At 37.6% G+C, this 13,192-nt stretch overlaps 2 protein-coding genes across 3 annotated transcripts; both read right to left on the bottom strand.

The window, feature by feature from the left end:
- Positions 1–665: 665 nt before the first annotated feature.
- prf1.1 (perforin 1.1) lies at positions 666–4,480 on the bottom strand. Of its 2 annotated transcripts, none has more exons than XM_039687050.2 (5): positions 4,399–4,480; positions 3,145–3,700; positions 2,889–3,027; positions 2,558–2,775; positions 666–1,925 (listed from the first exon to the last, which is right to left on the bottom strand). In XM_039687050.2, exons 1-5 carry the CDS (start codon positions 4,463–4,465, stop codon positions 1,055–1,057), a joined length of 1,851 nt encoding a protein of 616 aa, XP_039542984.2. In that variant the 5' UTR covers positions 4,466–4,480; the 3' UTR covers positions 666–1,054. The 2 variants fall into 2 exon arrangements, with proteins under 2 accessions (XP_039542984.2, XP_039542985.2); XM_039687051.2 differs by having other exon boundaries at positions 3,145–3,695; positions 4,399–4,422.
- A 386-nt stretch (positions 4,481–4,866) lies between these two features.
- prf1.9 (perforin 1.9) lies at positions 4,867–11,842 on the bottom strand. The gene is made up of 5 exons (XM_039685637.2): positions 11,792–11,842; positions 7,259–7,814; positions 6,884–7,022; positions 6,580–6,797; positions 4,867–6,160 (listed from the first exon to the last, which is right to left on the bottom strand). The coding sequence occupies exons 2-5, from the start codon at positions 7,786–7,788 to the stop codon at positions 5,281–5,283; spliced, it is 1,767 nt and encodes a 588-aa protein (XP_039541571.2). The 5' UTR covers positions 7,789–7,814; positions 11,792–11,842; the 3' UTR covers positions 4,867–5,280.
- Between the last annotated feature and the right edge of the window lie 1,350 nt (positions 11,843–13,192).

Genomic DNA, 13,192 nt, shown 5'->3' with positions numbered 1-13,192 from the left:
GAGTGTTTGTTTGACAACCATATGATCATTGAGGATGTCATAAAAATGATGGGTGATGATGGGGTTTGAACCTGCGCTATTAGCATTAGAACAACCCAAGAGATGGTTTTGATTTATTTGTGAGGACATTTCTTTTTGTCTTATCAAATTAAACATTATGTAAGCTCTCAAAGCGAGACAGTAACACAATGACAGAGTATAACATAACCGTGATAATCTTGTGAGCTCTCATAATAGTATACACGCTGTTCACAGTTCTCATCCGTCTACAGGAAAACCACACAACAAGCATCCTGTGTCACACTGGTGAGACACCATTTAAGAAAAAATGAATCAGGGCCATTGTTAAAGAAAGAAAAATAAAGATTCTGTCATTTACTCGCACTCATGTCACTCATTCCAAACCTGTTTCGCTTTTTTTCTCTCCCCAATCTGTCAAAAATACGATAGTAAAACAGAATAGAAGTCGGTTCAGTGTTGTTTTGGACCCATTTTCAGTGAATGGTCAAAAACAGGTTATACATTATACAGGTTATGTCTTGTCGAAGAAGGAAAGTCAAGTTGTGTAAATGGTGACGGAATTTTCATTTCTGGTGTAACTTTCCCTTTAAACAAAGCAGATGGGTCAGAAAAAGCAAAACAAATATGACTCCAAGCAGATGGTGTGTGGCCTTTTGAGCTTTTATTGACACAAGGCATTACATTTTTAGTTATAGAACATCATTCACTAGTCATCAATAAGATGAATTATCATCATAGTGAAGGTCATGAAATCATGCAACTCACAATAAACATATGAAAAATGATTATAAATAATACAGTGTGCAGACTGAAAGAGCATAATAACACAGTATAGTTACAATGTATATGATGTGTTTTTGAAAAATTGCCCGTGCAAGCATGGAAATGCAGCAATAAAGACAGCAGGTAATAAATACGTATTGTGAAATGTCTCTAATATTGAGAAATGTTAAATTACATTACTTATGTGATAAATACAAGCACACAATACAAGAACAGTCGTCGCATAATCAGATTCAAAAGCCAATGCTTACTACAAAATAGTTTTAGCGCTGTAATTTGTCCTCTGATATACATAAAGTCTGTCCAGAAGCACTCCCTTGCTCATTAGCATTTCTGCTGGCACGGGTCGTGCATTTCGAGACACGTATACCTTCTCCAGGTGAAAGTTCATGGGAGAACCCACATACTCTGCGCAATAGGGGCCAGACAAACTTGGGCCACATGTCACTTCTGTTTTGTAGAACAGCAGGCCATGATTTAAATTGCAGAAATTGACATTCGCACCTGCTTTTATGGCTACTTCACAGGTTCCCAGCAAATCGTCGTCCCATTTACTATCTTCATCCCACACCTCCAGTTTCATCTTGTCCTTCTCTGCCAGGACAACATCACCCAGATCAAAGGTCCTCCCCCAGTAGGGCGAATTGTTATTCGTGATCATATTGGTGCGTCCGATCTCCACGTTATGTTTGTCGAACACTTTAACGTACCCGTCTGTCGCTGTGGTTTGGTCACCCCACAGACCTTCAGCTCTCACGACTGTCACCTTGACCCGAGAAAGTCCACGCTTGGATGGGCAGCAATCTGGCGTGACCCCTGGATTGTTGCGACAAGTGCAGGCACATGGATTGTTTGGGTTGACTTTGACGCCGTCTTTGCAAGGCTCTGTGCAGTTCTTCCAGAGGGACTTTTCCAGAATGTAGTCATGAATGGCTTGGCGCAAGTGCTTGCGCACTGGATCTTTGGTGGGGATCAGCTCATGTAGCGACTCCAGAGAGTAAGAAAGCACATCTGGGTTTTGTGGAAGGGATGCAAGCCATTCTTTGTACGCTGCCGGATCTTTTCCTCCGGAGAAAAGGAGCTCGGGCTCTGTGGTGTGACCTCCAGTGACCTCGGTCAGCCTTTGAATAGAAAACAATGATAACTCGGGATCTGCTTATTAAGGATGCACCAATATTAAAGTTCTGTCTAATCTTTTTTTTTTCATGTTCACTGTGAAAAAGTGAATTTTCTTACTCTGAATTTTTGTCTTGTTTTCCTGTAAAAATATCTATACATTCTAAAATCAAGATACATTTACTTAAAGCAAGATACATCTACTTAAATGTATCAAAATTAGGCTAAGTGAGTTTATGCTTAAAACTTTTTTTAAACATCTTTTTGAAATTTACTTAGCTTGTCATGTTGCTTCTCAAGTAAATGTATCGTGATTTAAGAATGTTTAGATAAAATGAAAATAAAAAAAGATAAATAAAAAGAAAAAAAATCTAAATCTTCAATCAGTAGTTTTAAAATGTACTGTATGAAAAATGGACACTGACTTTGAGATCTGCTAAATATTACATTTAACAGTGTTATTAAATCATTGTTTTTAAAGATTAACTTTGCGTTTTAGATCATGTCAGAGCCAATATAAATATAAAATGTGAAATTGTACCGATGCATTGTGCATCACTACTGTTGATTTGTGTTAGCAAGGACAATATAACAAGCTTTGAACTACAAAACATAGTGCGTCCTTATTTAACCCCACCTATCATTAAAGCGGCTGGAGAAGCTGCTTTTGTGCTCTGCTTTGCTCTTGTCTTCATTACAGTGCTTTGATTCTGCTTTCATATCTACTTTGCCGAGAATGCTGGCATTTGCTTCCACATCCAAGCATTTCTTCACTTCATCCGCACTTAGGCCCTGTAGAGCGACCTCACACTGTCTGATACTGGTCACGGACTGTACTCTTCCACCAAGAGTTACCTGGAAAAATCAGAAAAATGGCATCTAGGCACTTCTAATTACGGATTTGACTTGCATTGTGTTTTACTGTTCAAGCATTTTCAGTTTTTGAAAAGAGAGTGAAACCAAATTACCTTAGTGATGTAATGCGTTCCATACGTGCTAATAAACTTGTAGAAACGTGGTTTGTAAACAAGATTGTATGTCTTGGGAAGCTCCTTTACAGAGTGCTTGAACTCAGGATGGAGAACAGGCTTGTTGGAGACCCTGTAGCTGTTGGTAGACATTGAAACCCCATGTTAGAGGCGAAAGAAGACGACTACATAATGTGACACATTTGTTTCCTTTATAATCAATAAAGTAATCAATCAGTTGTCAACGAAGCCACACCTGTAAAAGGCACAAGAAATACTTTGACTGGCGAAATTGAACTTGTCCTTTTTGGTCTTCTCCATCGAGTACTCTGCAAGTTTCGAATTAGTTCCAGCCATCATGAATGAACCTTTATTTTGGCCAACATCTATTCCCAAATTCGCCCCCCAGTTGTTCTCAATTGAGGAGGTGCTGGAGCTGATCAGATCCTCGCTGGACTGGTACAGAGAACTTGATATTTGTATGCTGCACTTTTGGCTGGGTCTCCAGTCTACCACGGATATGGGAAGCCTTTGCTTTGCCCTGTCCATGTAGGGGTTCATGCAAAGAATGCAGGATTTATCCTTTCGCCTCCAGACATCTGTGTTAATGACAAAGGCTCCCTTGCGTTGCATCTTGGTCACATCGTATCCTTCTCCGGCAAGGTTGGACCCGGGGGCGAAGTTTGCTTGTGCACATTCATTCGGTTTACCTTTAGCGCATGACTGCACGACAGGCAGAAAAAGGTAAACAACAAGCCCGGCCCACATCTTTGTAAAATGGGTTGAGACAGGTGTATGGATGCTCTTCTTTTCTTTGAAAAACATGAAAGTTTTATTTTTTTTTTATTAGAAATTCACAAGGCATTATAAAATTATACATTCAGTAGTGATAAAAATAGCAGATTTAAACCTACACACTCAAAATGCACAATTATTATATAGATAATTACTCGCATCAACAAGATGCAGGGAAAAAAATGTGTTTATATACTTCAAATATTTTATCTCCGCCTATATGTCATTAGAAATCAATTGTGTCACAGGAGAGCAGGGTAACCTAGTCTAAAAACATTACAATTATGAATTATATTCAAAAAGTGTAAAATGAAATACTTATCATTACCAAAGGGAATTGTTGTAACTGACACTTCTGAACACCTTATATAATTCTTTTAAACCGTAGTCCCTAAAATAACTAATTTTGAAATATTAACGAGACAGGATTGAACAGGATGACTGGTCATAACAGGATGGATGCTTGTGCTGCAGGTTTTTTTTAATAACAGCGGGCTGTGCATTAAAAGGGTTAATTAAATTGTATAGTAGTTAGGATTATGGAATTTGGGAGATAATTTAGTGGGTCTCGCCTACAGGGATCATAAGGAATAATTCTAAAAAAATAACAAATTTCAATTGCTTATTTCCGTGGCCTTACATCATGGATGACCAGCTTAAACGAGAATAAAAAAAGCACTGTTCTTTTAAAGGGGATGTAAAAGTCTCGTCTTACCTTCAGCTACTCTGTTTTGTCTGACGGGCGTTTGTGTATAATGTGTGAGAGGGGCTATGCATGACATATAAACCTAAGTTTGTGGGTGGGCTTTACCGTTATGCTACCAATAAAAAAAAACTACACTCATCTGTCGTGGGTGAGTGACGTTTTTCAGTTCAGAGGAATTATGTGGTCTTAAATAGCCCAGCCCATGCAGTGCTGAATAACCTCTGTGGTCAAACGGTGGACTACAATGGGGAACATGTGAGCAGTCATAGACACATTGACCTGTGCATTGTTTAAACATGACTGTTACACAAAATTAGTCAGATCACAACTTTACTGAATGTTAAATGTGCTTCAGTGTTAATGTTAGTCACATAGTTCCTCTTGTGGTATTAGACCTAACCTCCTACACACTTTTCACAGTTCAGCAACCTAAATGCATGACATGAATCACTTAGAAGAATCACTTAAAATGCTGTTTTCATTGCTTTATTAACCACACAAATTAGCATGCAACAAAAAATTAGAAAATACAGTGAAATATAGAAAAAACCTTACACTTTATTTTGACATTGTACTAACTTAAAGTAATTTTTCAACAACATGTCAACTAGCTAACTGGGTTAATTTGCAACATGTAAACTAACTCAAAGTATTAGTTGACTTTTTTGTTTAGGGTTAGGATTGAAGTTTAGATAAGTTGCCATGTACTTGCAAAGTTACTTCTAGTCAAGTCTAAAGTGGACTATCATCAGAATTATTACATCAACATAAAGAAAACAAGGGCCAGTTATAAAATGCAAATGCTGACATGCAAAGCACAAATGTGTATTTTTTTAAATATAATTATTAAAATTATATTTTTTGTTTTTGAATTATTTTTGTATTGTGCTTTCACAAAGTCTGGGTTTTTCTTTTAGGATCACTGGTCTGACTGAACTGAAAGCGGCGCTCATCTAAAAGCACCCCCCTTTCCACCAACACATCTTTCGGGATGGGTCGGGCATGTCGTGACATGTATGTCTTCTCCAGATGGGAAGACATTGGAGAGCCCACGTAGTCTGTGCATGAGGAGCCAGCTAAACTAGGACCACAGGTTACATTCGTCTTGTAGTACAGCAAACCATGGTTGAGACGACAGAAGTCGCTTTTTACGCCAGATGTAAGTTGTATGTCGCACGCCCCCAGGAGGTCATCGTCCCACTTGTTGTCTCTATCCCACACCTCTAGCCTCAGACCCCCAAACTGAGAGAGAACGAAGTGGCCGAGATCAAACTTCCAGTTCCAGGTTGGTGAGTTTTGGTTCCAAATCACTGATGTCTCCCCTAGAAAGAGCTTGTGATTTCTCAGGACTTTAACATACCCATCAGTCGATGTGAAGTAATCTCCCCACAGACCGGTCGCCTTTGTCACAGTTACAGTAATTTGAGCAAGTCCGCGCTGTGCTGGGCAGCAGTTTGCTTTTACTCCAGGGCTGTTATGACAGCTGCACACACAGGGTTCCTTGGGGTTAGTTGCAATACCAGCCTTGCAAGGTGAGGAGCATTTCCTCCAAAGGGCCTTCTGCAGTATATAGTCACGAATCGCTCGGCGTAATTGGTCATATTTTGGGTTCTTGACTGGCAGCAACATATGGAGGGGCTTGAGAGAAAAGGAAATCACATCTGGTTTCTCTGGCAGTGTGGAGAGCCACTGAGTGTAAGCACCAGGGTCATTGCTGGATGAGAAGAGAAGCGAAGGGTCTTGGGTGTGGCCACCAGTGATTTCAGTTAACCTGGTCAAAAAAAGAAAGAAAAATAATAACCTCTATATTATATATATTATATATAATTATATGAATGAAAAATATACTACTGTTCAGTTTGGGGTCTGTAAGATTTTCGAAGGTTTTCGAAAGAAATCTTTATGCTCAACAGGCTATATTTATTTGATGAAAAAAAATACGGAACAAAACAGTATTTTTTAAATAACTGTTTTCTATTTTATTATATTTTAAAATGCAATGTATTCCTGTGGTGGTAAATCTAAATTGTCAGCCTCATTACTCTGAAAATGATTTACAATGATTAATTATTAAGATTAATGCAATCGTCAGTGTCACATGAACAGTATATATAACTAATTATCAGACTATGATGTTTAGCCTGCTAGTCTTTTATTCGGGGTCACAGTCTCATAAGTCAAAGCACAAACCTGTCGCTAAAACTGTTAGCAAAACTGTGCGTGCTCAGTTTTTTGTCTTTGGCCTGTTTACAGTGTTTGAATGCTGTGTCTACGCTGATCCTCATCTTTACACTAGCAGATGCCTCGACGTCCAGACATGTTTTAACCTCATCCGTACTGATGTCCTCTAGAGTAGCCATGCATTCTTTGACACTGGTCACAGATTTCACAGCTCCACCCATTTTCACCTTTACAAAGAACAATAGTGCGCAAGTGTAAAAATTAAAAATATACCTTGCAGTATGTATAAGCATTTATATTTCTTTTGATTTACCTGGACAATGTAATGCGTGCCAAACTTTTCAACAAGTGAGAAGTAGCTTTCTTTTGTTTGGTTGTCATATGTCTCTGGAAGGTTCGTGAATTCATGGTTGAATTCGCGATGTAAAGGAAAGCGGCTGGCAATCCTGTAGCTGAAGACAATAGTTGCTGCACATTAAAATCTACATACAGGAAGTAAACAATAAACCCAAACCAAACCTGTCTCTACCTTACCAGCTTCCCACCTCAATAGCATTAAACAAAAAGTTTGCAATACAATACGAAGACAATAAGTATATTGTACCTAACATTTAATATATTCTTTTCACTTAGTACAATGGTAGCAGTTAAAGACACCTAATATAAAGTGTGATCTATTAAGTCTTACCTGTAGTATTCGCAGGACGCAGACTGTTTGATGAAGCTGAACTTGTCCTTTTTGGTCTTCATCATTGAGTACTCAGCAACTTTGGAGTTAGTTCCAGCCAACATCAGCGACATATCATTAACCACATTGCCTATTTTCAGGCCGACTTTCCAGTTGTTCTCTACAGAGGAGGTGCTGGAGCTGACCAGGGACTCGCTGGACTCATAAACGGAGCTGGATACTGACCTGCTGCACTTTTGGGTGGCCCTCCAATCAACCACAGACACCGGGAGCTTCTGCTTTTTGTTCTGCATGAATGGGTTTTTGCACAGGTTACACGTGTTGTTCTTGAGCTCCCACTTACTCATGTCGATGACAAAAGTCCCCAGGCGTTCCATCTTAGTAATGTCGAAACCCTCTCCAGCCAAATCAGATCCTGGTGCAAAATCGGCATCTTGACACTCTGCTTCTTTACCCAGAAAGCACGCTGGGCTGGTTGGAGGAGGAAGGTGCAAAAGAAGCCCAGACCACAGGATAGCTAGAGGAATCATTGCGAATTTGGGTGTGTGATATTATCCTGTTGTGATATAGATAAATAAAAAATGAGGTTTAAAAAAAAATCACTGATTGTTATGAACAATATTAATATTGTTAACCTGTCATCTGCAAGGTTTTTAAAATCAAATTTAAGTGATCATATATATATATATATATATATATATATATATATATATACGTATATATGCAGTACGTGTACATACACACACACACACACACACACACACACATGTTGGTTCTAAACTAAATCTTTATGTGGGATTAGTGTATTATTGACTCTTCATTATAAAAGTACTAATATAAAATAAGTTTTCTGTTTATAAATTATAATTAAACATTTTATCGACATTTAAGATTTTAGCATTTGATTTTTTTTTTATGACATTGTTACCTTGCAGAATCATATGGATGATGGATGGATATTATTGAGCATCAGCTTTCCACTTCAAATTCTAAAAAACTATGGAACACAATCAAGGCTGTAGTATTTTTTTTTTTATCAATTACGCACAAAGAAATCAAAAGGACCTGATCTTTATTGAAAAGTGAAGTAACCTTAAAATTGGATCCATGACAGTCTGGTTACAGACAGGGCAGGAGTATGGATGATGCAGTATAGGAAGTATCAACCATTTACACACTCCCTGTGTTCCATTCTGAAGGGCTCATCCCTTTGCCCTAATCCTTTCAAAGGGTTTACCTCCAGAGGAAGTAAGAAAAAAAAACAAAAGAAAAAACTGCTGCTTGTCCGTGCAAAGAATCATGGGCGCAAAATGTTTATCAGTTGTGCTCTTCGAAATCCTCGAAGGGCCCCTTTGGAGTGGCCAGTTTTGAGCACTTTGGTTTGGAACAACTCTTTAACATGGCGACCATGATTGTTCTCACTTCAAAAGGCCCTTCGGAGGTCTATATATCCTGTTTAGAATCCAGCCACTGTGTTTTCTTATCGTTTCTTTTCAGTTCTATGACTGGTGGCTACCAGCGTTTAAGTGCAGTAACGCCACCTAATATGTTGCAGTGTCAACCAGGGGTGCGTTTCCATACAATGACATAACTCGCTGCTTCACGTACGATGCATCGTTGAAGAAATCACCTAGCTAGTCACGACTCTTCCCCTATGCCAGTGGTCTCAAACTCGCGGGGTGATATTTTGTGGCCCCCTACTTGACATTAAAGTTTAATGTTAGTGTGGCCCGTCGTTGTGTGTGCCACATTGTTTTTTTTTTTATCCCTTATGGGCTACCATACAGTAGATAGTCTCGTGACAGCTTGCGGTGGGTTTGTTGTTAATAGTTGGGTTTGTTGTTAATAGTCATAGACAACCGCGAAGTACAAACAAACTGCGCCTGGAAAAACTGAGCGCGTCGCTTCAATTAGAGTGCTCTTGCCTCACGCCCAGTGGCGGTTCTAGGCGGGGGCCTGGGGGGGCCAGTGCCCCTGCGACAACAAGCTTGGACCCCCTTGTGGCCCCCCTAAATGTGGAGTCAGTGTGAAATATTTTTTTTATTGTGTCACGCATTGAGCATGACAGTCACTCGTTTCAGTCTTTTGTCTCACACTCCCGTCACACATTGTATTTCTCATGCGGAAAAACTATTAATAATATATTTAATATCCGCATATTTCTCTGGCCACGCCGCTCTCACGTGAGAATCAAGCGCGTCTCGCGTCGAGTTCAGCAGTCGACCCTGCCACGTATCAGCCAATCAAAAAAAGAGAAGTGCTACTTAATAGCCGATCAGAAAAGGGCACTATTGTATCTGGGTAAAATTTAACGCAACAACCAATGAAAAAAAGCATATCCAGGAATTGTTCAAATGATTCTGTTACAACATCTTCCGAAACCCGTCCCACAGATGAAACTAATCACTGGAGCTCACACTTGGAGCACGAAGTAAGTCATGATCTCCTGTTTTAATGTTACAACGAACAAATTCACAACTTGTTTGACAAAAACAATGACAACTTGACTGATGTAAGATGAATCTTTCCCGTAGCGTAAGCTAGCTTACGCAATACTCGTTCCCTCATCTAGAGAGAACCGAGGTTACGTTAGGTAATCGATTAGTTTCCCAGTTATTTAGTATCAGTCTGTAGACAACAGTTTTACAGCCTGTTCACTGACAACACCTGCTCAGAACAAGTAGTCTAGGCCTAGTCATCTTATTACACGAATCACGATGACTGACATATTGTCACATTATAAACATCTCTCTCTCCAAATAGGCTTAATAATTTTATTAGCACTAGATAAATTAAAGTGTATTGCATAGTCGATTTTATAGGTCACTTTTAAAATCATGTCATATTTTATAATTATATCCTGGCCAAGGATGCATTAATTATTGCTTCTGTCTTTCAAAGATGTCAGAAAAAAAAAAACAATTATAAAAAAGCTCATTCACCCTGAGAGGAAAGCCCCCTAAAAAGGCCAGTTTAGAGGATAATTTGATGATCTTTTTGCAACCCCCCCCCCCCCCCCACAAAAATCGTAGATTAGAGTTAATGTGACTGATGCTGAAATTTTTATATATATATTCAATGTAAAAAAATATAATGGAAATTCAAATATAGCTACTGTGACTGATACTGAATATGTAATACAAATGTAAAAATATAATGGAAATGCAAATTGTTGGATAATTATAAACATGGTATTTTGCTTATTTATGCCTAAATGCCTAAGTATAATAAAAGAAAATGTGCCTTCCAAAAAAAAATTTAATATCATGAATGTGTTGTATAAAGAAAATAAAAAGGACATGAGCAAATATAAGTATCACAAAGATGTGTTATAAAGAAAAGACAAAGAAAGTTTGTAAAATTAACTTCAACTGACAAGGACAGCTCACGAAGAACCAATCATGTACAGAAAGGAATGTTCAACTTCAGAGGAACAGTTCAAGATTGGATCAGTTGTGCTTCTTTTTTGGAATACTTGAATACTATTTTTGTGGAATACTTGATGCGGCCCAGCCTGACCCAGACTCTACCTCAGCGGCCCCCAGTTAAGTTGAGTTTGAGACCCCTGATTTAGCCTCTAAACATCTGGAGGACTTACACATATACACGCCTTAATTTTAGTAGCTTAGCTTTGTAAATCCTTCTATTGTTATGGTTAATAAGATGATTTCTGACTCTCAATCATGTATCAGTACAGGAGTCCCTCAAGTTGTGTGTGTGAGCTCCCCAGTTCTCCTCACACTGTACACAAATGGCTGTGTGAGCAAAAACATGAACAATTGTGAAATTTAGTTACGATACTGCTATTCTTATCTTATTATTTAAAAATAAAGACATCGCATTTTGCCACACTTTTATACACCAGAAATTAACCAGTATGTTGTGACATGGAATAATTTGACAGTTGAAATCCAGTTTTGGACGTCTTATTCAAAGGCCATGAAGATCGTGAGCAGAATAGATCGTTTTTATCTCCAGACCTTGTAAGAAAAATCTATGCTAAGGGAGACACATGCAATTCTGTATGATACAACACACCTGAACTGTTAGGTTGAAATGTTGCCATCGGGTAGGAGATTAAGAATGCCAAATTGTAAATTAAAAATGGTTTAAGAATATTCCTTCTGCAATTAAAACACAATATAAGTATTTTTTTTAGTTTATGCACTTGGATTTATGGTTATGGATTATGCCATTTGTATTTGTGATGGGACATATTTTGTTCCTTTCTTTCTCTCTCTCAGTCTCTTTCTCTCGCTCTCTCTAATTTTTGTTTAATTTGTGTTGTGTTATTTTGTTTTTTTTACTATGTTTTATGTGATGCAGTGTATTTTTGCGCCTGCACGTCAAATTTACCTTTGTGCCAATAAAGTGTACCTTAACCTTAACCTAACCAATAACACGGTTAGAGCTTCAAAATCATCAAAACTTTTTTGTTTTACAGGAACAGAAAAAAAATATTCAAAAAAAATGTATATTTTTAAGTATTTATTAGTATCACAGTGAAGTGAGTTTAGGCTGTTTTTCACTTACCTTAAGGTCGTTGTAATCATAATCTGAGAGCATCCCACAAGCAGATTGACACTGTATTGTGCTTATATTTATGCCAAAAAAAAAAAAAAAGATTTATAATATGTCCAATCACTGGACAGGTATGAGAACATTCACACTTAGATGGTCATTGACTCATCATGTGTGAAAAGAAACAAATGTGTGAAAGATTGGAACATGGGTCACAAGAATGTGGTTTATTTTAAGCAAAACTTTTTACTCACAATAACCATTATCACCTTTTTAATTGCAGAAACTGAGCAGACATTCTGAATTATATGCAAAATGTAACAATCAAAGAAAGTAGGTTGATGGCTCAAAGTAGGAGGCTAAAACTATCAGTTAAAACAGCCCTTCCTGCAGGTTGAGATCTGCAATCTACAAAACAATGCAAATAGTAAGTTGATGCATGAGCTATGCATACATAATGCATGTTTTTTTTTTTTTTTACCATACAAGTTTAAATGAATATGAATATATATATATATATATATACACACACACATGTTTGGGGATTTACTCAAAAGAGGTCTTAAACACAGGCCCAGATGCAGACAACCATACAACCATTTTTTTACCATACAAGTTTAAATGAATATGATATATATATATATATATATATATATATATATATATATATATATATATATACACACACATGTTTGGGGATTTACTCAAAAGAGGTCTTAAACACAGGCCCAGATGCAGACAAAGATGTTTGTAAAATAAAAGAATGTATACTCTGAGAAATAAGCTCATCCTATGACTGTGGTCAGCATGGTTTGGCATCATGACTCATAGAAAGAACAGCTTTTCATCTAGTGGTTGGAAATTTTAGATTCTGGTTTGATGTGTGAGGTTTGTGTGTGTGTTTTGCTATTCTAAAATAGAGAGATAAGAGCACTAAAATCGGTGAACTTTGTGTTTCATTAGAAGTTAAAATAACAGTAACTGTTTGCACAAACAACCTAACGCTTAAGCATGTGAAGAGCATATTATTGGATATTTTATCCAATAATAAAGTTTTAAGCATACTAAAGTCAGAGAAAATAAGACAAAGGGTTTTCCTCTCAAAAAGATGCACCATAAATAAATAGTCATTTATTGAATGTCAAAATTCCATGCCCAACTTTAATAATGGCAATGTGCTCCAGTCTGAGACAGGGGTCTGCAGATCCCCTTACTTGTAATAATTTGCTCAACACTTGCTTTAAGTGATGGCAAGTTTGACTCATTTCTGAGAATCGTTTGTTAAAAAACATTCATTTCAAAGAACCAACCACGGTAAAAAGAATCAACAATTATTTTATGTCACAGCATTGTTATGTCTGTGACTATCAGTTAAAACAGCCCTTCCTGCAGGTTGAGATCTGCAATCTACAA

Source organism: Pimephales promelas, chromosome 3 (genome assembly GCF_988280905.1).
Source record: "Pimephales promelas chromosome 3, fPimPro1.hap1.1, whole genome shotgun sequence".
In the NCBI taxonomy this organism is placed as follows: Eukaryota; Metazoa; Chordata; class Actinopteri; order Cypriniformes; family Leuciscidae; genus Pimephales; species Pimephales promelas.
The sequence above is the reverse complement of the archived record's forward strand: the minus strand, read 5'-3'. Positions and strand labels throughout refer to the sequence as shown.

What these genes read in the sequence shown, in the direction of transcription:
- prf1.1 (XM_039687050.2), bottom strand. Translation starts at nt 4,465, where the DNA reads ATGTCATGCATAGCCCCTCTCACACATTATACACAAACGCCCGTCAGA. An exon ending in ACAAAACAGAGTAGCTGAAG is followed by an intron (nt 3,701 to 4,398) that starts GTAAGACGAGAC and finishes TGTTTTTCAAAG; the next exon opens with AAAAGAAGAGCATCCATACA. An exon ending in GAACGCATTACATCACTAAG is followed by an intron (nt 2,776 to 2,888) that starts GTAATTTGGTTT and finishes TGATTTTTCCAG; the next exon opens with GTAACTCTTGGTGGAAGAGT.
- prf1.9 (XM_039685637.2), bottom strand. Translation starts at nt 7,788, where the DNA reads ATGATTCCTCTAGCTATCCTGTGGTCTGGGCTTCTTTTGCACCTTCCT. An exon ending in GCGTCCTGCGAATACTACAG is followed by an intron (nt 7,023 to 7,258) that starts GTAAGACTTAAT and finishes TATTGTCTTCAG; the next exon opens with CTACAGGATTGCCAGCCGCT. An exon ending in GCTAACAGTTTTAGCGACAG is followed by an intron (nt 6,161 to 6,579) that starts GTTTGTGCTTTG and finishes TTTTTTGACCAG; the next exon opens with GTTAACTGAAATCACTGGTG.